Genomic DNA, 22,712 nt, shown 5'->3' on the forward strand with positions numbered 1-22,712 from the left:
CAGGGTATTGGGAGTGACTACCAAAGGGTATGAGGTTTCTCTGGGGAATGATAAAAATGTCCTAGAGTTAGGTTATGGTGATGGTTGCGAACCCTGGAAGCATACCAAAAACCACTAAATTGTTCACTCTAAGTGACTAAATTATGTCATGTGAATTATAAAGCTGCCTAAAAAAAACCCCAAAAAACAATTAAAGGTATGAGCACAGAAAATATGGTAAAATATCAATAATGTTTACTTTTGAGTGGTAATATTATTCTCTGGAGTTTTCTGTTGTTTCCAAATTTTCTAAAATGGGATTATATTACATATGATCAGGAAAAAAATAACCAAAATTAAAAAGAAAAAAATGGTAAACTCAAGTTACAAATAAACAATTCTGGAAAATGCGTTTCTTTCTTCTCTTTTCTTTGACAGTGCTGAAATCGAATGAGGACTTTTGTACTCCCTTACCAGTAATGCTTATCAGACATCCAGTGTTGACTACAATTTACATAATGACTAACACTAATGAGAGAATAACTTCATAATGTGGATTTTGTTTTGATTATATGTTAAAATAGAAGTCTAACCACAGAAGTTTTAATTTTCTTTGTTTTTCTCTCAAACAATCCTTTCAAAATAACTCAATTACTGTTTAGGGAGTAATATCAATTCTTTAGTAAATGAAAAGTTAATAAATAGAAGTCATTAAAGATCAAAGATCCCACCAAAACCAAATATATTCACTACTTCAGTTTTTATGATAAGAGAGTTCCAAAAAAAAAAAAAAAAAAAAAGATAGTTCCAAGCATCCATGTAATTTTAACAACATGAGTCACAGATTCAGAGAACTCGTTAGGACTTCGAAAATTATCCTAATTCTTGTCCATGATTGCACAAAACTACAAATAAACCATCTTAGAGAAAGTTTAATTTTTTTTCTTTATATTATCTGTACCACTCTTGAATAAACATTCTCTCTAAATAATTTCATCAATAATACCTACAGAAAGGTTATCAGATATGTGCCATGCCTTGCATGTCTAACACTTTAAAAATATGGTAATGCAAAAAAAAATAAAAAATAAAAAAAATAAAAATATGGTAATGCTTAGTAATAACCATATATGATAGCCTAAAACAGTAAACTAAAAACTTCCTACAAATGTACAAATTATAAAAAATGGACTAATAGAAATGGTAAGAGTTTTTATTTTTTAAAAAGATATATGTAAGAAGAATCAATTACATTTTTGGGAATCTAGGAACATAATGACCTTATTATGAATATGCCTAGTCAATTTAACTGATTATAATCATATTTGCAAAGATAAAAATATTTTAAAGCATTATGGATATGTAGAGAAAATAAAGAAACCAGTTTAAATTTCTTAAGATTTAAATAATGTGGGATCCCTGGGTGGCGCAGCGGTTTGGCGCCTGCCTTTGGCCCAGGGCGCGATCCTGGAGACCCGGGATCGAATCCCACATCAGGCTCCCGGTGCATGGAGCCTGCTTCTCCCTCCGCCTGTGTCTCTGCCTCTCTCTCTCTCTCTGTGACTATCATAAATAAATAAAAATTTAAAATAAATAAATAAATAAATAAATAAATAAATAAATAAATAATGTAAAAACATCAACTAACTGATCAAAGTCATTGTTGTTGACTGCTCAAGATTTATTGAACTGGGGCAGCCTGGGTGGCTCAGTGGTTTAGCGCTGCCTTCAGCCCAGGGCCTGATCCTGGAGACCCAGAATTGAGTCCCCCCTCGGGCTCCCTGCATGGAGCCTGTTTCTCCCTCTGCCTGTGTCTCTGCCTGCCTCTCTCTCTCTCTCTCTCTCTGTGTCTCTCATGAATAAATAAATAAAATATTTTTTAAAAAAAGATTTATTGAACTGGAGATAACCCAGAGAAGTCAATCAAAAAGAACTAAATAATAACACCAAAAAAATCCAAAGGCTACTAAAAAATTGTAGTTACATATAAGTCATACCTAGCCTACTTCAATAAAGTTAGAATATGCTAGATTAATTACAACTTTCAGGAAACATCAGGAAGTCAAGAAATTAACCATAGAAAATATCTGCAGTTTACAAGCTGGAGTTAAAGCAAACAAAGATGGGATCCCTGGGTGGCGCAGCGGTTTGGCGCCTGCCTTTGGCCCAGGGCGCGAACCTGGAGACCCGGGATCGAATCCCACGTCGGGCTCCCAGGGCATGGAGCCTGCTTCTCCCTCTGCCTGTGTCTCTGCCTCTCTCTCTTTCTCTGTGACTATCGTAAATAAATAAAAATCAAAAAAAAAATTATAAAAAAATAAATAAATAAATAAAGCAAACAAAGAGGCACCTGCGTGGCTCAATCGGTTAAGCCTCTGACTTGATTTTGGCTCTGGTCATATCTCAGGGTTCGAGGATCAAGCCCCACAGCTCTGCACTAGGCATGGAGCCAGCTCAAGATTCTCTCTTTCCTTCTTCTTCTGCCCCTCCTCCCCAAACAAAAAACAAAAAAAAACACAACCCCTCCACCAACAAACAGAGATTTGATTTACCTCTACCAAGAAAGTGCAGTATGAGTCCTTGAGCCAGTAGCATCTGGCCAGTTCTTAATGTGCAGCCCCAACCACAGTCTGTCGTGAAGGCCGAGCCTTCTATTTGAGGAAATTCTTCCCTGTAGGTCAACCATATTCTTGAAATAAAATCTTTACGAAATTCTTCTACATTTCCCGCAATTACATGATCTTCTATTGTACATCCTGATCTTGCAGGTAACAGTTTATTTTCATCTACAAAATAAAAATATGAACTATAGTCTAAATATATGCAAAGAAACTTCAATAATGCTATTATGTCCCCATCACTGTCCATCAGATATGGAGTCTATTACAGTTTTTCTGATACTTTTTCTCAATTTCAATGAAGATATATATTATTCTGCCTCATCAGACTGTTAGGAAAATCAAATAAGAATGGATGCGGAAATGTTTTGTACGCTCTTAAGCTAGCTAATAAAAGGTGTCATCAGGGCAGCCCGGGGGGCTCAGCGGTTTAGTGCTGCCTTCGGCCCAAGGTGTGATCCTGGGGTCCTGGGATCGAGTCCCGAGTCTGGCTCCCTGCATGGAGCCTGCTTCTCCCTCTGCCTGTGTCTCTGCCTTTCTCTCTCTTCTCTCTGTCCCTGATGAATAAATAAATAAAATATTTAAGAAAAAAAAGGTATCATCAGTAATATTGTTAATAATATCCTATATTCCAAATATAATCAACTCTTTTATGAGGGGTTAATATAAAAATACCTTTTCCTTTAAAAAATAAAAAAATAAAAAATAAAAATAAAAAAATAAAAATAAAAAATAAAAAAAAAAAAAACCTTTTCCTTTTGCCTCATTTGGCTCAGGATATACATATTAGTGCTCTCTAAAATGAGATCTGCAAATAAAATATCACGATTTGTCAATATGTAAAGATGAATGTAATCACATAAACTAGTTCTAAAGATCAAATAAAATGTGCACATTGTACTTATTATCATGAATATTTATACTCAAGTTATAAAATCAAAACTAAGAAGCTAAAGAGTAAATATGAAATTCTAAAATATAGTTATCCTTTCACGTTGAAATAAAATTTTCTTTTTTTTTTTTTTTATGATAGTCACAGAGAGAGAAAGAGAGAGAGGCAGAGACACAGGCAGAGGGAGAAGCAGGCTCCATGCACCGGGAGCCCGATGCGGGACTCGATCCCGGGTCTCCAGGACCGTGCCCTGGGCCAAAGGCAGGCGCCAAACCGCTGCACCACCCAGGGATCCCTCTATTTTTTTTGAAATAAATTTTTTTAAAAACTGCTCCTACCCACGTCTTTTTTTTAGAATTTATTTATTTATTTATTTATTTATTTATTTATTTGAGAGAGACAGAGCGTACCAGTGGTGGGAGGGGCAGAGACAGCGGGAGAAGCAGGCTCTCTCCTGAGAAGGGAGCTCCACAAGGGGCTGCATCCCAGAACCTGAGCCAAAGGCAGATGCTTAACCACCCAGACGCTCCCACATTTTTCATTTCAAGAAGCTTTTCTAAATTTATTATCTGTAGTACAGTTTCTATGGGAAAACTATGGTCACTATTTGCCCAATAACAAAACATGAGGGCTCAAATGAACTAACATTCCTTGATTACTCTCTCAAAATGAACTGACATTACTTGATTACTCCTAAAGAGAATATCTTAGAAACCTTTACAACCTCAGCATGCAGCACAGTGCCTAACACAAATAGATCCTAATAAATGTTTCTTGTTTTGGGTAGCTGGACAGGTGGATAGATAAATTTGCCTATAACTCTCAATTCCAAGGAGTTCTATTTCCACTATCCTTCTGCAGGATGTTAAAGCAATTTTATCACGCTTTTATTCTTTATCCTTCCTGCATCTATCCTTCTTCAAGCTCATTCTGAAAAAATTACAATCACCTAAACTTCATAATATTCAGCTTAATGGAGCTAACTTGTGGCATACAGTTTCAATGACAATACAAAGAATGACTGCCAAGCTCCCATTATCAATGAATCTCTCTCAATATTTGAAGTAATTACAAATAAAAATGCCTAGAAATTGAACGTGGCCCTACAAATATGTCCAAAATGTAAGTAAATATAAAATCCTTTTTAAAAAGATTTTATTAATTTATTGGATAGAGAGAGAAAGTATGCGCACAGGTGAGTACCAGCGTGGGGAGAGACGGAGGGAGGAGTAGACTCCCTACTGAGCAGGGAGCCCGACTTGGGGCTCCCAGGACCCTGGGAGTATGACCTGAGCTGAAGGCAGGCACTTAACCAACTGAGCCCCCCAGGTGCCCCATTAAGTGTAAGATTCTTAAATTTGATAATTTGCCTATCATTTCATTTCTACTAATATTAGGACACATTTGCAAAAAAAATTAAATTATTTTAACTAGGCTAAATCTGGCATCTTTCAAGCTTTTAAATTTATCTTTCTACCTTTCCTGAGCTACAAACTCTTCACTTTATATAATTCTTCCTTCCCGATGTAAGATATTATGTTGTGCATTGTTTTTTTGTTTGTTCATTTTTAAATAGTTTATTTATTTATTTATTCATGAGAGACAGAGAGAGAGAGAGAGAGAGAGGGAGGCAGAGACACAGGGAGAGGGAGGAGCAGGCTCCATGCAGGGAGCCCGACGTGGGACTCCATCTTGGGTCTCCAGGATCACACCCTGGGCTAAACCGCTGAGCCACCAGGGCTGCCCATGTTGTGAATTGTTATGTCAATATTTGTAGTACAGGGGCTCCTGGGTAGCTCAGGCAGTTAAGCCTCTGCTTTCGACTCAAGTCATGATCTCAGCATCCTGGGATCGGCCTGCTCAGGGTGATCTCCACTGAGTGGGGAGCTTGCTTCTCCCTCTCCTTCTGCCCCTCCTCCCTGCTCATGCTCTATTTCTAATTAATAAATAAAATATACTACAAATAATATTTATATTATATAAATCCAAGTGGTCCTGCCAGGTAGTATTATCTTGACCAAATATCAAAATTTAATTTTACAGGTTATCTGTGTGAGAAGCAATTGAGGATTTTATCTCATTCTAAGTAAGCTTAATCTTTTCACAGATACCATGCCCCTATCTGCTAGGATTTTTCTAGGTTTTCTCTGAGATGATTCAAGACATGATAGGCCCAGAAACTTTTAGGGAAAAATGTAATTTGAGGCTATCTCTAACATACCAATTCTATCATAGGGGCCAAAATGATTTAACTGTAAATTGAACAAAGATAAGGATCTCTCCCTAATTTTTGAGCTGAGGAATATCTACAGACAATCAGTTTAGCCTTAAGAATGAAAATAGTACATGGACAAAAGGAAAAAAGGAACTTTTTTAAAAAGTAGAGAGTAAAAAACTTTTACTAAAAGTAAAAGGCTAGAAAATAAAAGCTTTTTCTTAACTTTTTCTAACTAAAAGAGATCCCTGACTTTTGCCTAGGGATCTCTTTGTAGAACATTAGAAAAGGCATTAAAGTAAGATATCAAGTGATCTTATTCTGTGTGCTATTGCTTTTTGTACCCTGTCTACTGTTTTTAGGGATCAGTGTTGCTCTAGATTTTGCCAGAGTTATGCCCAAATGTTGTGGAAATAATATCCCAGAATTTGGAATTTTTTGAATCACAACTTTTAGTTAAAAATGGCATGCACGAAGAAATGAGGACTTACACAGAGCTCTATCACTTAATTTCCAGAAATCTGAACACTTTTTAGATCTCATTCTGTTGGGGCACCTTCAGTCAGTTAAGCATCTGCCTTCTGCTTGGATTGTGATCTTGGGGTCCTAGGATTGAGCCCCACATCGAGCAACCAGCTGAGTGGGAAGTCTGCTTCTCCCTCTCCCTCTACTCCTCCCCCGATCATGCTCTCTCTTTCTCTCTCAAATAAATAAATACACACACACACACACACACACACACACACACACACATAATCTCATTCTATTACTGATTGATATTTAAAGTATTTTGTCTGACTACAATGGGATTGAATTAAAAATCAATAAATAATGCAAGAAAACACTACAGACACTGTTGTCTATATGTTTAGTTTTTCAAAATGTTGAAAAACTAAAAACAAACCAAATGCTCATCAATAATAGAATGAATGATTTGTGGTAATTCATATAGTAGAATATTATGCAGCAATAAAAATAAAACTAGAACTACCATAACAACATGGACAGTTCTTAAAAATACAACCTTGAAAGTCATAAGGAAGTAACAGAAACAAAATATAGTTTGATTCCATTCTCAAAAAGATCAGAAACAGGACATTCAAAATCACCGGTGACATTGCAAATAGCAGGATTTTTTGGCATGGGAGGGCTATAATTGGGTAGAATAAGCATACAGAGATTAAAAATTACTCAAATACCATACGATTTCACTCACATGTGGAATCTAAGAAACAAAACAAATGAACAAAGAAAAAAGAGACCAAGAAAACAGACTTAGTTATAGAAAACAAACTGGTGGTTACCTGAGGGAGGTAGGTAGGTGGATGGGTGAAATATGTTAAGGAGATCAAGAATACACTTACTGTGATGAGCACAGAGCAATTATCAATGGATAGAATTACTGAGTCATCATATTATACACCTTAAACTAATATAACACTGTATGTTAACTATACTTGAATTAAAAGTTAAATAAAGGGCAGCCCAGGTGGCTCAGCGGTTTAGCACCACCTTCAGCCCAGGTGTGATCCCGGAGACCTGGGATCGAGTCCCGCGTCAGGCTCCCTGCATGGGTCTTTGCCTGTCTCTCACTCTCTCTGTGTCTCTCATTAATAAATAAATTAAAAAACCCTTAAAAATAAAAATAAATAAAAATAAATAAAAGTTAAATAAATAGGGACACCTGGCTGGCTCAGCAGTTGAGCGTCTGCCTTCGGCCCAGAGTGTGATCCAGGAGACCTGGGATTGAGTCCCACATGGCTGAGTCCAGGCTCCTGCATGGAGCCTGCTTCTCTCTCTGCCTGTGTCTCTGCCTCTCTCTCTGTGTGTGTCTCTCATGAATAAATAAACAAAATCTTTAAAAACAAAAAAAAGTTAATAAATAAAAGTAATGTTGTATTTTTCCTGTTGAGTACAGTTTTGTTACTCTCCTTAAAAGTGTATACACAAGGTTTTTATCTTTTCTATGTATGAATAATTCATAATTTCAAAATTTTAAAAATTTAATATAAAATTATTAAAGTAATAAAAGTTCAGTATTTATAATAAAAAAATAATACAAAGAAAAAAATTTTTTAAGATTTTATTTATTTATTCATGAGAGACACACAGAGAGAGAGGCAGAGGGAGAAGCAGGCTCCATACAGGGAGCCCGATGCAGAACTCGATCCCAGGACCTCAGGATCGTGGCCTGAGCCGAAGGCAGACGTTCAACCACTGAGCAACCAGGTGCCCTGAAGAAAAGGGCATTTTTCCCACTGGATTCTGTCCTGTCATACACCCCAGCTTGGCGCTGAAACAGATACTTGCTACTTTAAAGAGCAGTAGGTGAAGATAAGGCCAACATGCTAAGATTAGCAGAGCAGGAAGATGAATAGAGCATGAGCCCGTGATGTCACAGAGGCACTGAATTAACCAACCTAGTGCCATTCCTACATAGGACTTCTGCTTGTGTACCTTAATACATCCCCTTATTGTTTTAGCTATTTTGAAATGCATCCATTAGCAATCTTTCCAATTTGGTCTCCTTCTGTAGTTTTATAGCAGCCTGTACTTCTGCTCCATCACAGATACCCTTATGGGAATAACTTTTGTACTTGTTTGTTGGATGTCTCTCATCTGCTGGACAGCAAGCTCCTTGAGAATAAGGACTGTGCCTGTCATACTTTAAGCATTAACTCCAGTGCCTGGCACATTATAAGGCTCTCAATAAATATTTGTGGAATAAACGAATAACCTTATTCATCAAATTCCCTACTACTGAATCCTTAAGTTGTTTCCAACTTTTTATTTGCTAAATAAAATATTTGCTTAAATGAAGCTACAATAAACATCCTTGTACATGTGCTGTCCACAAATACAGAGAACTTCTCTGTAGTAAATACTTAAAGGTCAAGTTGCTGGGTCCTAAGTTGTATGTATTTCCAATTTTTCTAAGTACTCTCAAATTACTCAGGAAGAGGCTGTACCAGTTTAAATACGCTCCCATCAGCAGTGCTTGAGTTCCTATTTCTTCAGTCTTGCTAACATCTGCTATCATGAAACCTTTCCATTTTTGCAAATATGATGACTAAGAAATTTGCACTCCCTTTATTACTAGCATAGCATAGCATTTGGCCATTCAAATTTCTACTTAAAAAGCACCTGACCTGTTCATTTTCTTGGCTCATTTTTTTCCTGGGTTGTTTATGTGCTTCTATTAATCTGTAGTTCATTATTTTGGAGACTAACATTTTATTTAAGGTATAGATGGAAAGAGAGAAAGATGATTGTGTGATACACACACAGAATATCTACACACACAAAAAAGAGGATGAGAGTGTGCAAATATCTTCTCTTTCTGGCTTGCTATGCAACTTTGGTTTCTTTTGTCATGTAGATATTTTACATTTGTATTTGGTCAAATTGATTGATATTTTCCTGTATAGGCTGTGTTTTTATGTTTTATATAAGAAGTTCTTCTCTGGAGTGCTTAAGTGGCTCAGTGGGTTATGCATCTGACCTTGGCTCAGGTTATGATCTCAGGATCCTGGGACTGAGCCCAGTGTCAGACTCCCTGCCCAGTGCAGAGTCTGCTTGTCTCTCTCTCTGCCCCTTCCCCCTGCTCATGCACTCACTCTCTCTCTCTCCCTCCCTCAAATATTAAGTAAAATCTTTAAAAAAAAAAAAAAAAAAAAAGAAGCTTTTCTCTACCACAGTGTCATAACCACTAGCTCCTTAAAACAATACAATCTGGCCTTGATGCATAACACAGACCCACATCAATAAATGTAGGTTAGCTGCTGTTCTTTTCTACCTTTACCAACTCTGGTGAAACTACTCTCTCAAAAGTCATCAGCAATTTCTCATTAACAAATCCTACAGCCTCTACTAAGGTTATTTCCTACTCGACCTCTTTTGAGCATCGGGCATTTTGTCCAACTCCTTCTTCCTGAAAGTCTCTTTCCTTTGGTCTCTATGATAATATACCATTGTGGGTCTTTGTCCTACATATTGCCTGTTCCTTCTTAATTTCATTCACTAATTCTTCCTTATCAGGATATCCTTAAAGATGGATGTTCTCCACCTGTACTTTCCATCAATGTGACCTTACCCATTGGCCTCAAATGCCACCCCTTTGAAAATAAATACAAATCAACTCTAAATAGTTTACTTCATTCAGACTGTTCATTTCTAAATAGTCTATTTCAAACACTACATGTACCCCCAAACCCATGCTTCCTTCAGTATAGCACATTTGGTTACTAATACACCTATCATCCAAGATAATAGTTTTTAAGTCTTCTTTACCTCCTGTCTCTCATGTTACTAAACCAAATCATTTATTAAATGGTGTTGATACTATCTTAAAATATCTCAAATCCATCTCCTCCTTTCCATTTCTACTACCCTATATCAGAGTCATTGTATCTTGCCTGTTAACTGACTTCATTTTTTTTAAAGATTTTATTTTTATTTATTCGTGAGAGACACAGAAGGAGAGAGAGGCAGAGACACAGGCAGAGGGAAAAGCAGGCTCCATGCAGGGAGCCCGACATGGGACTCAATCCCAGGACCCCAGGATCACTCCCTGGGCTGAAGGTGGCACTAAACCCCTGAGCCACCAGGGCTCCCCTGTTAACTGACTTCAAATCATTCTTCTGTCAGTTATTCTTCTAAAATATGTATTTAGTTATTATTATTATGTGCTCCTTCTGGGCAAGATCAATGTCCTAACCAGTACATTCTCAATATATGATTACTGAAAATAATCATGTGAAATTTGGCATTCTGTTGCTCTGAAATCATTCTAATTAAGAAACCAACTGGGCACTCCCACTCTCTATATCTTGAAAACTTAGTAAACTTACTTATGCCCCAAATTCTGTGAGATGTAGGAGTCCAAAGCTAGCCCCCAGGATTTCTGCTAGTTCTCCATAGCTTAAGCTTTAATGGTCCTCCCTGCATCCAGCCACTGCAATGAGTTGTCTTCTTCATTCCACATGTCAAATTCATCCCCTTTCCAAAAGAACTCCTCCTAGAGGGATCCCTGGGTGGCGCAGTGGTTTAGCGCCTGCCTTTGGCCCAGGGCGCGATCCTGGAGACCCAGGATGGAATCCCACATCGGGCTCCCAGTGCATGGAGCCTGCTTCTCCCTCTGCCTATGTCTCTGCCTCTCTCTCTCTCTCTCTGTGTGACTATCATAAATAAATAAAAATTAAAAAAAAAAAAAAAAAGACTTGCAGTTGTCTTAAAAAAAAAAAAAAAAGAACTCCTCCTAGATCCAGCATTTCATAGGCTTAACTGACTTTACTTAAGATCAGGGGATGTCAACAAGGGAATGTCTCAATAGACATGCAGCCTCCTACCACCATTCTAGCTCCTCTCTTTTCTCCCTCCAGATCCCCACACCCTCTCCATCCCTATATCACCACTCCTAAACCAAAGCAAAATACAGTTGATCCTTAAACAATGTGGGGTTAGGGGCTCCAACCGCAACCCTGTACTCAAAAATCCATGTATGACTTTTGAGTCCCCAAACACTTAAACTGATAGCTTATTGTTCACCAGAAGCCTTACCTGATAACATAGTCAATTAACACATATTTACATGTTATATGTAGTATATACAGTATTTTTACAAGAAGTTAAAGAAAATATTAAGAAAAAAACAAGGAAGAGAAAATACATTACTATACTTAAATACATTAAGTATACATGTATACTTACATTACTAAGTAATGTAAGTAATGAAAAAGTAATGAAAATACATTACTATACTGTGCAGAAATCCACATATAAGTGGACCTGTGCAGTTCAAACCTGTTGTTCAAGGGTCAACTGTAGTCTTCTCTATTTGTCTCATTCATATGTCTTACAATCGTTTACTTTTTGTCTCTCGAGTTGAGGACCCCCAAGAGCCTACTACAAGGATCAAAGTTCAAAGTATTTCTTCCAAAAAACATATAGTGCTATCCTTAAAAAAAATTCTAATAAAGGGTGCCTGGCTGGCTTAGTCGGTAGAACATGGGACTCTTGATCTTGGGGCCACAAGTTAAAGCTGGGTGTAGAGATTACTTTTAAATTTTTTAATTGAATTTTAAAAATTCTAATAACTTTTTCTCCAATTTCCTATATCATGACTCATACTACTTAGGATGCTTATATGTACCAGGCACATCACTAAACCCTTATGAAACAATGATCATTAATACTTAGGAAGAATAAATAATTTGCTTTAAGTAACAACTAATTAGTAAAAAGAACAAAAATTCAAAGCACCTGTCTAACTCCAAAGCCCATATTCTCCTCTGCCTATAAACAAATGACATAACTTTTTAGCACAGCACTCAAGAAGCTCTCCATTATTTGATCCGTTTCAGTATTCTCTCTCACCACACCAACACTGGACATCTCTGTTTCTTAAATATACTCTCTAATACCTTGTGCCATTCTATTTACCTAAATTGCATCCCTTCTTCGTCCATCACCTTCTTATTCATCCCTCAAGAATGATGTGAGAATTCAATTAGTGAAACATGTAAATTACTTAAAATGCTGCCTGGCACATTATAAATAATAAATGTTAGCTGTTATTATTACATTTACAAGGTTTTAGAAAATTGCTGATAAATGATATGCCAAAATAGGTCAACCAAAAATAAAACCTTTGATAATGAATAACATACTCTCACGCACATTCTCTCCCTCTCTCTTACACATACATGCACATTCACACAAAATACACACTCATACACACAAAACCAAGCAAAGACATACAGTAGAAAAAACACCAGTAGTAAAGTGAGACATAGTCTTGGTTTAAATTTCAGCTGTGCCATTTAATGTGTGTGACTTTGGATAAATTACTGAAATTCTCTAAGCTCCTGTTTCCATACTCATTATGGTAAGGATATCTGAATCAACCTCGTAGGCTGGTGGTAAGAATTAAAGACATTTTACAAAGAGCTTAGCATGATGCTTGACACATAGAAGGCACTCATTAGGGGCACCTGGGTGCTCAATGGTTGAGCATCTATCTGCCTTTGGCTCAGGCCGTGGTTCTGGGGTCCTGGGATGGAGTCCTGAATCGGGCTCCCCACAGGGAGCCTGCTTCTCCCTCAGCCTATGTCTCTGCCTCTCTCTCTGTGTCTCTCATGAATAAATAAACAAAATCTTTAAAAATAATAATAATAATAAAGTTACCAGAGAACTTGATAAAAAATATCAATTCAAATCATATTTACTTATTAGCACTCATACTATTGTTAAGTCCAAAACTATGAGGGATATAACAAAAGAAGTCATATCCTCATCCTCAAGGAGTTTATTAAGAACCCAAATCAAAAAAAAAAAAAAAGAACCCAAATCATACGGCAATATATTTTGTGTTACATAAAACACAGGCTCTTAAAAGAAATATGCCAAAACACAGGAATAAAAAGTAGTATGGTGGTTGCCAGAGGCTAACAGAAAGAAGGTTGGGGAGTTACTGTTTAATGAGTAGAGTTTCAGTTTCACAAGATGAAAACTTTTGGAGACAAATGGTAGTAATGTTATTAATACAATATTATGAATGTATTTAATACATCAAACTGTACAGTTGAAAATTATTAAGATGGTAAATTTTATGTGTATTTTACTACAATAAAAGAAGTATAAGTAAAAAACAAAAAGAAATATGCCGGGCAGCCCCGGTGGCACAGCGGTTTGGCACCGCCTGCAGCCTGGGGTGTGATCCTGGGGGCCTGGGATGGAGTCCCATGTCGGGCTCCCTGCATGGAGCCTGCTTCTCCCTCTGCCTGTGTCTCTGCCTCTCAGTCTCTCTCTATCTGAATAAAATAAATAAATCTTAAAAAAAAAAAATGCCAAAAGTAGATTATCTAGAAATAAAACAATGAAAATAGTTACACAATGAACTTTGACAAAGATTTTTAAATGGGTTACAAATTTAGCACTTACCTTCAAATTTAAAATGGTAACATTTTCCAAGCAATAATACAGGGGAATTTCTACTAAAATATGTTTTTGTTTTCAACACCCAACCTAAACAAGAAAACAGAAAAGTAGTTTTGCAATTTAAGGATTTCAGACTAAGAGTCTAGCAGCATTTCTTTTTTTTTTTATTTCAAATAGTTAATTCTCAACTATGAACATGCATATTTTGCAAGAATAGCAAAATATATGGACAATGAACTGAAAATACAGGTCATTTTGCTACATTCAAATATAATTAAGTATTTTAAACACATTCTATCCACGTAAAGGACATGAGAAAGAAAAGAGTTTAATTTCTTTTCAAACAAGTCACAATGTTCTTATGGAATAAAATTTAAAAGATACAAATTCTACTCCAGTTTCTGACATCAACCTCTTTTCCCAAATACAACAAATGTTGCCAATTTTTTATATTTCTTTTCATCATTCCAAGGAAGTAATTTAGGGATAAGGTAACACAGCACACTAGTGCTTGTGATAAATGTGGATCAATGTTTTCTAGGGAAATATTATAACACCATCATTTTAGCCACCTGAGGATCTCTGAAAGTAGCAAATAAAGCTTTTAGAGATCCTCTTCTCAGTTTTCCACCTCCCAGTTCCTAATCCTCAGCTGTAGCTGCAAACTCCAATTGTTCCAGTTTTCTTCCTACTAAACTGTATACGTCCAGTATCCCCTTGGTTTTTTCCCCACACCCCAGAGACCATGGCCTCAGCCAAAACCAAGAATCGATTGCTCAACCAACTGAGCAACCCAGACGGCCCTCCTTTTGTTTGTTTGTTTTTATAGTTCTCGGTTTCCTGAGAAAAACATTTGCCCATTACAGTCCTGAATATTCCCAAGTATAGCTTATGGTAGCCTTGAAAGTTGCTTCTAAAATGCAAGAAGAGGGCAGCTCCGGTGGCGCAGCGGTTTAGCGCCGCCTTCAGCCCAGGGCATGATTCCGGAGACTCTGGATCGAGTCCCACGTCCGGCTCCCTGCATGGAGCCTGCTTCTGCCTCTGTGTGTGTGTGTGTGTGTGTGTGTGTGTGTGTGTCTATAAATAAATAAAATCTTTAAAAAATAAAAATAAAATAAAATGCAAGAAGAGGGCAGCCCCGGTGGCCCAGTAGTTTAGCCCCACCTTCCACCCCGGATGTGATCCTGGAGATTTGGGATCCAGTCCCGCATCGGGGAGTCCGCATCGGGCTCCCTGCGTGGAGTCTGCTTCTCCTCTGCCTGTGTCTCTGCCTCTCTCTCTAGCTGTGTCTCTATGAATAAATAAATAAAATCTTCAAAAAAATAAAGTAAATAAAATAAAATAAAATGCAAAAACATATAAGCAGAAAGAATATGAAATTGGGAGTCAACAGACTTAGGTCTACTTTTTTTTTTTTAAGATTTTATTTTATTTACTCATGAGAGATACAGAGTGAGACAGAGAGGCAGAGACACAGGCAGAGGGAGAAGCAGGCTCCATGCAGGGAGCCCAATGCGGAACTCGATCCCGGGTCTCCAGGATCACGCCGTGGGCTGCAGGCAGCGCTAAACCGCTGCGCCACCGGGGCTGCCCCTTAGGTCTACTCTTAAGTAGACTACCTGCCATTTATATCGAAGAATTGTTAGAAAATTTAAAATCAGTGATTCTTAAGAAAATGCTCCCCAAAGTTGTATAATACAAACACATATAAAAAACAAATACATAAAAATATGTATTCATGATAAGAATTATGCAAGTATTTGAATTTGCTGGAAAAAAGAATGGAAAATCAAACACATGAATCAGGCTTTCATTCAGCTTGGATTACTACACTATTCTCCAGAATGGTTTCCGTTGCCATCAGGCTTTCTTTGCTCTAGCATATGCCACGTGTCACTGCCAAATTCATCTCCCCATGGCTCAGCTTTGATTAGGTAACTCTTCCGCCTAAAAGCCATCTTCAGTGACTCATTACGTAACAGATTTATTATGAACCTCTCAGTGACACTAAGGACTTTCCAAAATATGATACAAATTACCTGTATAGTCATCTTTTCTGCTACTTTTCACCTGTACTCAAAGTGAGGTTTGCTATTTGGCTCCTACTATCCCATGACAAAAATGTCCTCCCCAATATCGGCCTATCTAAATCTTACTTCTTCTGGCTCATGTACGCACTTCTAAGCCATTTTTTTCCTAAGGCTCTAATGCTCTTCTCTGAACATCAGTGGGAAATTAGTATTCACTGACCACCTACTGTATACCAGGAAGTAGGCTAGGCAGTTTACAAACATATTGTCTTAGAAATATTATTACTACTATACCAGAATGATTCTAATCCCCCAAATAGTAATAACCCCTTCCCCTCCAAAGGCATTTTCTAGGCAAATTTGAAAAACTTCACAAAAACACCTTCAAATAAAAGGAAACAATCCTTAAGGAGGAACTTCTCTCTTTCTCTCTATGCTTTACTCTCTGCCTACCCCCTCTGAAGAGTCACCAGTCTTTCCTCAAGAAAAGAGAAGTTTCAAATCTGATTTCTTAGAGCCTGGGGCATGGCAAGGATCCACATTTTACATGAGCACAGATTTATAGTGCTTTCAAGCTCAACCATCATTCATATGGTACACACTCTCACTTTTGTACTTCCTGTGCAAATCCTGGCAGGACCTAACCCTCATAATAGCCTGACTTCCTTTAATACTCCAGGATGCTAGGTACATAAAGAAGACTTAGGACTTCTCATAAGGTCCAGCCATTTTTCTCTTTTTCTTTTTTCTTTTTCTTTTTTTTTTTTTTAGGGTCTTACCTTTTTATTTATTTTTTTATAATAAATTTATTTTTTATTGGTGTTCATTTTTCTCTTTTTCCACAGGCATATGAGAGCTGAATTAGACCAGTATGCCAAGTGACTAGTCTATATTCTTTTTTTCTTTTAATTGTTTAGTTTTAACTGATCAATTTTCATTTTATCTTTTTAAATGCACTGTAAGAAATGTACCATTATCTCTGCCCTAGCTTGTTGATGCTGAACCAGGGCACTAAGGCACACAGAGATGGAAAAATGAAGGATGTAAAATCCATAGAGGCATAGGATAACAGAGCCTGGGGCATTGGAAAGAGCCATGAATAAGAAGTATGATTATAAATAAGTTATTCTAACACATATTGAAAAATATATATTCATCAGAATTCTTATACTCAAGAATATATTTTTTATTTTATTCCTCAATCTCCCCTACTTTTTACCTCTACATCTCAATTTATAGGAGCAGAGAGGCGAGGCAGGCAAATTAAATGTCATTATGATTTCTAAATAAAAACTAATTAAATAAAACTAAATAAAGAAAAGTAACTTAATTTGGCAAACAAGCCCTTAAATAAATTGACAAAGGGCAGTGACTTTCTATGAGGGGTGAGCATTGACCAGAAAGAAGAATGAAGAAACTTCCTGAGGTGAAGGAAATTTTCTATATATTGATTAGATTGTTAATTTCACAGGTATAAACATGTGTCTCACTCTGGAACTTGTATACTTATGATCTGTTCATCTCACTTTACTTTCTCTAAATTACAAAAAAAAAAAAATCAAGAGATAAACTGGAATAGTGTTTCAATTATTTGTTCCTGTTTAACAAACCAATCCACAACTTAATTTGAAACAACTTTTTTCCTTCTATCACACAGTTCTGTGGGTTGACTGGGCTCAAGTTCTCCTGCTGGTCTTGCTTAGAGTCTCTAATGTAGTAAAAATCAGATGGAGAGACTCAGTTGAGACACTGCATTGGCTGATGCTTTCTCAGGGCCTTTCTTCTTCATGTGGCCTCTCCATGTGATTTCTCCAGCTGAGTACCTAAGTTTGTTACATAACAGTTCAGAGCTCCAAAACAAAGCAAGTAGAAGTTGCCTCTTAATGGCCAGGCATAGAATTGACACAGCCTCATTTCTATCTCATTCTATCGGTTAATATAAAGCACAAGCCAACCCAGATTCAATGAGAAAAGAGACAACACAAGATATGATTAAAGATCCTTATTAAGGACCATCTTTGGAGACTAGCTACCATAAGCAGAATATTACAAAACCTATAGTCCCTTAAGTCAGCAAATTGAAAATCACAAGTCTTTAAAAGACGTAAACAAGCCAAAGAACATAGAAATAAAAGATGGTAATGATTTTCTGGAGGATCAAAAACATGCAGAAAAAGGATGGTTAAAAAAAAAAAAAGGATGGTTTACTTATTACTATTTTATTTATTTTATTTTTACTTTTTTTTATTTTTTATTTTTTTTTTACTTATTACTATTTTAAAAGGGAAGTCCAGTTTATATACCTCATAAAGTCATGGAAATAAAAGGGGGGAGGGGAGAAGAAAGCAAAAATGAAAGTTTTACAAGAAAGTAAGGTCCACAGCCTTTTAAATCTTAAATGCTATGCCATTTCTAGTTCCATCTTCATCATTTTATAATATTAAAATTGACGAAAGCAATCCTAACTTATGTTCCACTGTATTCAGAAAACAGCAAGACTGAGGAACAAGGGAGGCTGGGTTTGAATACCAGTTTCAAGAGTTATGACCAGTTCAAGACTTATGACCTAGATATGTGACCATGGATATGTCACTTAATCTCAGTTTTCTAATTACAAAAAATTTAAAAAAAAACCTCAGAAAGATATCTATCTCAGAAAGATATGAGATTTAAATGAGAAGGTACATAAATTATCTACAAAATGCTAGTGTGCTAATCAGTGTTCAATCAATGTTAGTCCTTCCTCCACCACACATACTATACAAACTCTAAGCAAGGAAAATACATAAAACATTTTACAATGATTTTCACCAATAAAAATACATAAAACATTTTACAATGATTTTCACCAATAAAATCAAACAAAAATACTACTCCATAACTTGAAGCTATGTAGAATAGAATACTTAGCCTGAACAATCTAATCTGTTCCTTTGAGATTAGAGATTATCATAATTTTACTATGGACACTTAAAATATCTAGATATTGAAAACAACACAAATCTAAATAATAGGTTAAATAACAATTCCTAGGATACTACTAAAATGTATTATCTAGTTCCTATGTGGCAATTTTCAGCTTACAAATGAAATCTTCATTACATAACCTATTCACCAGATTAAATGGCTTAAAAATAGCATTAAAATAGCATTAAATCTCTATTTGCAGGTGAACATGATCTTACATACAGAAAATCCTAAGGAATCCACAAAATAACAAAGCTAATAAAATACAACACCAAGGGAATCCCTGAGTGGCTCAGCAGTTTAGCACCTGCCTTTGGCTCAGGGCATGATCCTGGACTTCCCAGATCGAGTCCCACATCGGGCTCCCTGCATGCAGCCTGCTTCTCCCTCTGCCTGTGTCTTTGCCTGTATCTTTCTGTGTCTCTCATGAATAAATAAGTAAAATCTTAAAAAAAAAAAAATATATATATATATATATATATATATATATATATACAAATAGCCAATAAGTATATTAAAAAAATGCTTAACATCATTATTCATCAAGGTAATGCAAATCAAACTCAGCAACATACTCACACCCACTAGAATGGCTCTAATAAAAAAAAATGGACGGGGCACATGGGTGGCGACATTGTATGATGGACAATAGAGAGAGGTGGGGAAGAATAGGGAGTAGCTATGAATGGGTATAAGGTTGCTTTGGGGGTGATGATGGTTGTACAGTCCTGTAAATATACAAAAAAACACTGAATCATAAAAGGGTACGTTCTTTAGTATGTAAATTATATCTCAATTTTTTAAAAATCAATGTTCAGAGTTTTCAAAATGCAATGTCTCATTATTACCAAGTTATAACTATCTAAAGAGCTTGCTGTCCATGCCTTCCAGTAAACCAAGAGCCACTGTCAATTATATTTTACCTGAATTTGCATTATAAAGGGGTTTTGCTAAATGTTATCTTCCCTATTTTATGGATATGAACTTCTTCCTGCTGCAGCTGATTCTGCTAAGTATTTCTCCATTTTTGAAACTTTCTTAATCTCTAATTTGTTTCTAATCCCAAGTGGGTTTCAAAACCACCTTATGATCCTTACTGGATTTGTTTGCAAACCAAGAATAACTAGGTTAAAAATAAAGGTCTAGGGATACTCCTAAAAGAAATTCATAGGTATCATCAGAGTGTGAACTCTGCTTTGTGTGTTCAAAGGTCTATTTTTGCTTGCTTCCCCTAGTTTATATATGAAGTTGCCTGAAACTGAGTTTGAAAAACTGAGGTGTTAACATCACTTAAATAAATTCCATCTGTTTTTCAATGTTTAAAGAAAAAAGGACCCACATAGTATGCCTGAGTTTCTAGACAATGCTTATGATGATATTTGGCTCTTTCTTCAGGATATATGCTTATCTCCATTCTTATAGAAATTATTCATTCAAAGAGAAACTTAAGCGATTGTGACTTAATAAGGCAGATGATATACATCTTCAAATATTTCTTTGGATCTATACAGTTTTTAAATAATACTTACTATATTTCATGTTGTTCCAAGCAGATATAAATTTAGTTTTTAGCTTGTCAACTTCATCTGTTCCTGTGGCCTCCATATTCAAATTCTAAGAAAAAAGCCATTACTTGATTGCATTCTTCTGTAAAGTTAAATCTTTTGTACTGACTAAAAGAAAAAATATTAAAGAAAAATAAGTAATGAGTATATATTATATGGCAATACTGCTGAAGTTTTACTTGTGATTAAGTACAATTTAAACTGCAAATGGGAAAACCAATTTTTCATTTTATATAACAGAATATAATTTATTCGATAAATAATTACAAAAAAATAAATACCAAATATCACACAAAGCCAAACAACAATCTCCTCCAAGTACTCACAATTAAGAACAACATATCAGCTTAGTAAACCAACTCAGCTTTGGTGCTTGTGAGACTATTCAAGAATTGTTTTATTTGTAATCAGAGAAGATGGTTTTAAATCTTGTAAGAAACGGTAACTATCTTCAGAATGGAGGATTCCACTTAAACTGATTAAGTCACTACTATCATTTTAAGGCATTTCCTACCTTTCCTTCCTACCTCAATACTGCAGCATTTATTTATTTTTTTTAAAGATTTTATTTATTTATTTGACAGAGATAGAGAGAGAGGGCAAGCACAAACAGGGAGAGGTGCAGAGGGGGAGGGAGAAGTAGGCTCTGCAATGAGCAGGGAGCCAAATGTGAGGCTCGATCCCAGGACCCTGTGACCTGAGCTGAAAGCAGACGCTTAACGACTGAGCCACCTAGGCACCCCCTGCAGCATCTTTTTAAAAAACAGAATGGTTCAGGGGCGCATAGGTGGCTTAGTCAGCTAGGTAAGGGATTCATTATTTCAGCTCAGGTCATGATCTCCAAGTCCTCAGATCAAGCCCTACACTGGGCTTTGCACTCAGCAGAAAGTCTGCTGGAGATTCCCTCTCCCCCTATCCCTCTCTCTTTTTTAAATAAATAAATCTTTTTTTAAAAAAAGAATGGCTTAAATATACAACAGAAAATGTTTTCTTACTTTAAGAATAAATGTAGCTTATAAGTACTTGTTTTATAACTGATTTGAGGGAAAGTTGAGATGTGTAATGTAATCTGAAAGAGGAACAAATTACACCTTAGAATGCTTGTGCTTATTTCCAATAATTCACACAGTTTACTTTTCAAGAATACTGCACAGAACATTTCCCTTTTAGGTATTATAAATATCTACTCAAAAGTATTGATACATTTATTTCTCTAACAGTACACATTCAATTTTATAGTATGTACTAAAAGCTACTAATTATACAATACAGTTGAAGCAGGAGAAAGCATGGTCCACTGGAAAAATTTTAAAAGCCAATATGACTAGAACACACAAAAAAAAGGGAGCTTGAGATATAGCGATAGGTTTAACATGGGCTACAGCACACACGGCCTTGTACACCATGCTAAGAATTTTGTTGCTTATCCTAAGAACAATTGGTTTCTAACAGGAATATTAGAATCTGATCTGTGGGTTTGCCTCCCATAGCAGCACAAAGAATAGATTAAAAAAGACGAGAGCACACAATTAGAGTTTATTAGTACTGTACAGGACTACAAGAGAGATGATAACAGTTTGGAATGGAGCAACAGAAAGTGAGAAAAACGGACATATCAGGAAATGTGTCAAAAATTCAATGTCTTGGTGATTAAATGAATATGGAAGGCAAGAAAGATAGATATGCCAGATACACCCATGTTCCTGGCTTGTGAAACTAAATAAAAGGTACCAACCATTGAAACAGGGAGCATCAGAAGAAAGTCAGGTTAGAGAAGATCATGAATTTGACTTATATGTAGTTTGAGATGCTCTGAGAGATACATTAAAGAATCATTCATTTATTTAATTATTTAATAAAGTATTCCCAGACACTGTTCAAGGAAATGCAGATATGGCTTAGGACAAAAGTAGTGAAATACTTCCTCTCATGGAGCTTACATTCTAGAGGTATTCTAGAGAAGCCAACTAGGCAGTTGGATATATAGATCTGGAGCTTAAAGGTGAGGTGTGAGCAAGAGCTATTGGAGAACTGATGACATTCTTCAGCGTATTGGAGATTCTCTCTCCCTCTCCCCCTATCCTTGCTCCCTTTCTCTCTCTTTTAAATAAATAAATCTTTTTTAAAAAAAGAATGGCTTAAATCTACAACAGAAAATGTTTTCTTACTTTAAGAATAAATGTAGCTTATAAGTACTTGTTTTATAACTGATTTGAGGGAAAGTTGAGATGTGTAATGTAATCTGAAAGAGGAACAAATTACACCTTAGAATGCTACATGATACGGAGAATGAGAATTAGAGCTACAAAGATGTTCCTCAAGGACTTTGCCTTATTTATGTTTACACCCTTAGCCTTGAGAATATTCAAGGCCTTCAAGAAATTATATCTGCCCTCTTACTTAGCTTCCTCTCTTGCTACTCCTTCACATGTACCATACACTGAAGCCACTTTTAATATTAATATTAAAGCTTCCTAAACTGGACATGCTCCCATGTCTTTGCATGTG

General features: G+C 36.2%; 1 protein-coding gene across 5 annotated transcripts in view; it reads right to left on the reverse strand.

Annotated features, from left to right (window-relative positions):
* The window catches only part of ATG4C (autophagy related 4C cysteine peptidase), a 166,269-nt gene that overhangs the window by 119,539 nt on the left and 24,018 nt on the right, over positions 1-22,712 (reverse strand). For 3 of the 5 annotated variants that reach the window (XM_041771207.1, XM_041771206.1, XM_041771208.1), the window contains exons 2-4: positions 20,169-20,312; positions 13,646-13,729; positions 2,532-2,765 (exon numbers count right to left, since the gene is read on the reverse strand). In XM_041771207.1, coding sequence (XP_041627141.1) covers positions 2,532-2,765; positions 13,646-13,729; positions 20,169-20,244 — 394 coding nt within the window. In that variant the 5' untranslated portion in view covers positions 20,245-20,312. The remainder of the gene's footprint in view (positions 1-2,531; positions 2,766-13,645; positions 13,730-20,168; positions 20,313-22,712) is intronic. The other 2 variants (XM_041771209.1, XM_041771210.1) reach the window with 2 other exon arrangements.

The sequence above is a fragment of the Vulpes lagopus genome, chromosome 10, assembly GCF_018345385.1.
Source record: "Vulpes lagopus strain Blue_001 chromosome 10, ASM1834538v1, whole genome shotgun sequence".
NCBI classification, from domain to species: domain Eukaryota; kingdom Metazoa; phylum Chordata; class Mammalia; order Carnivora; family Canidae; genus Vulpes; species Vulpes lagopus.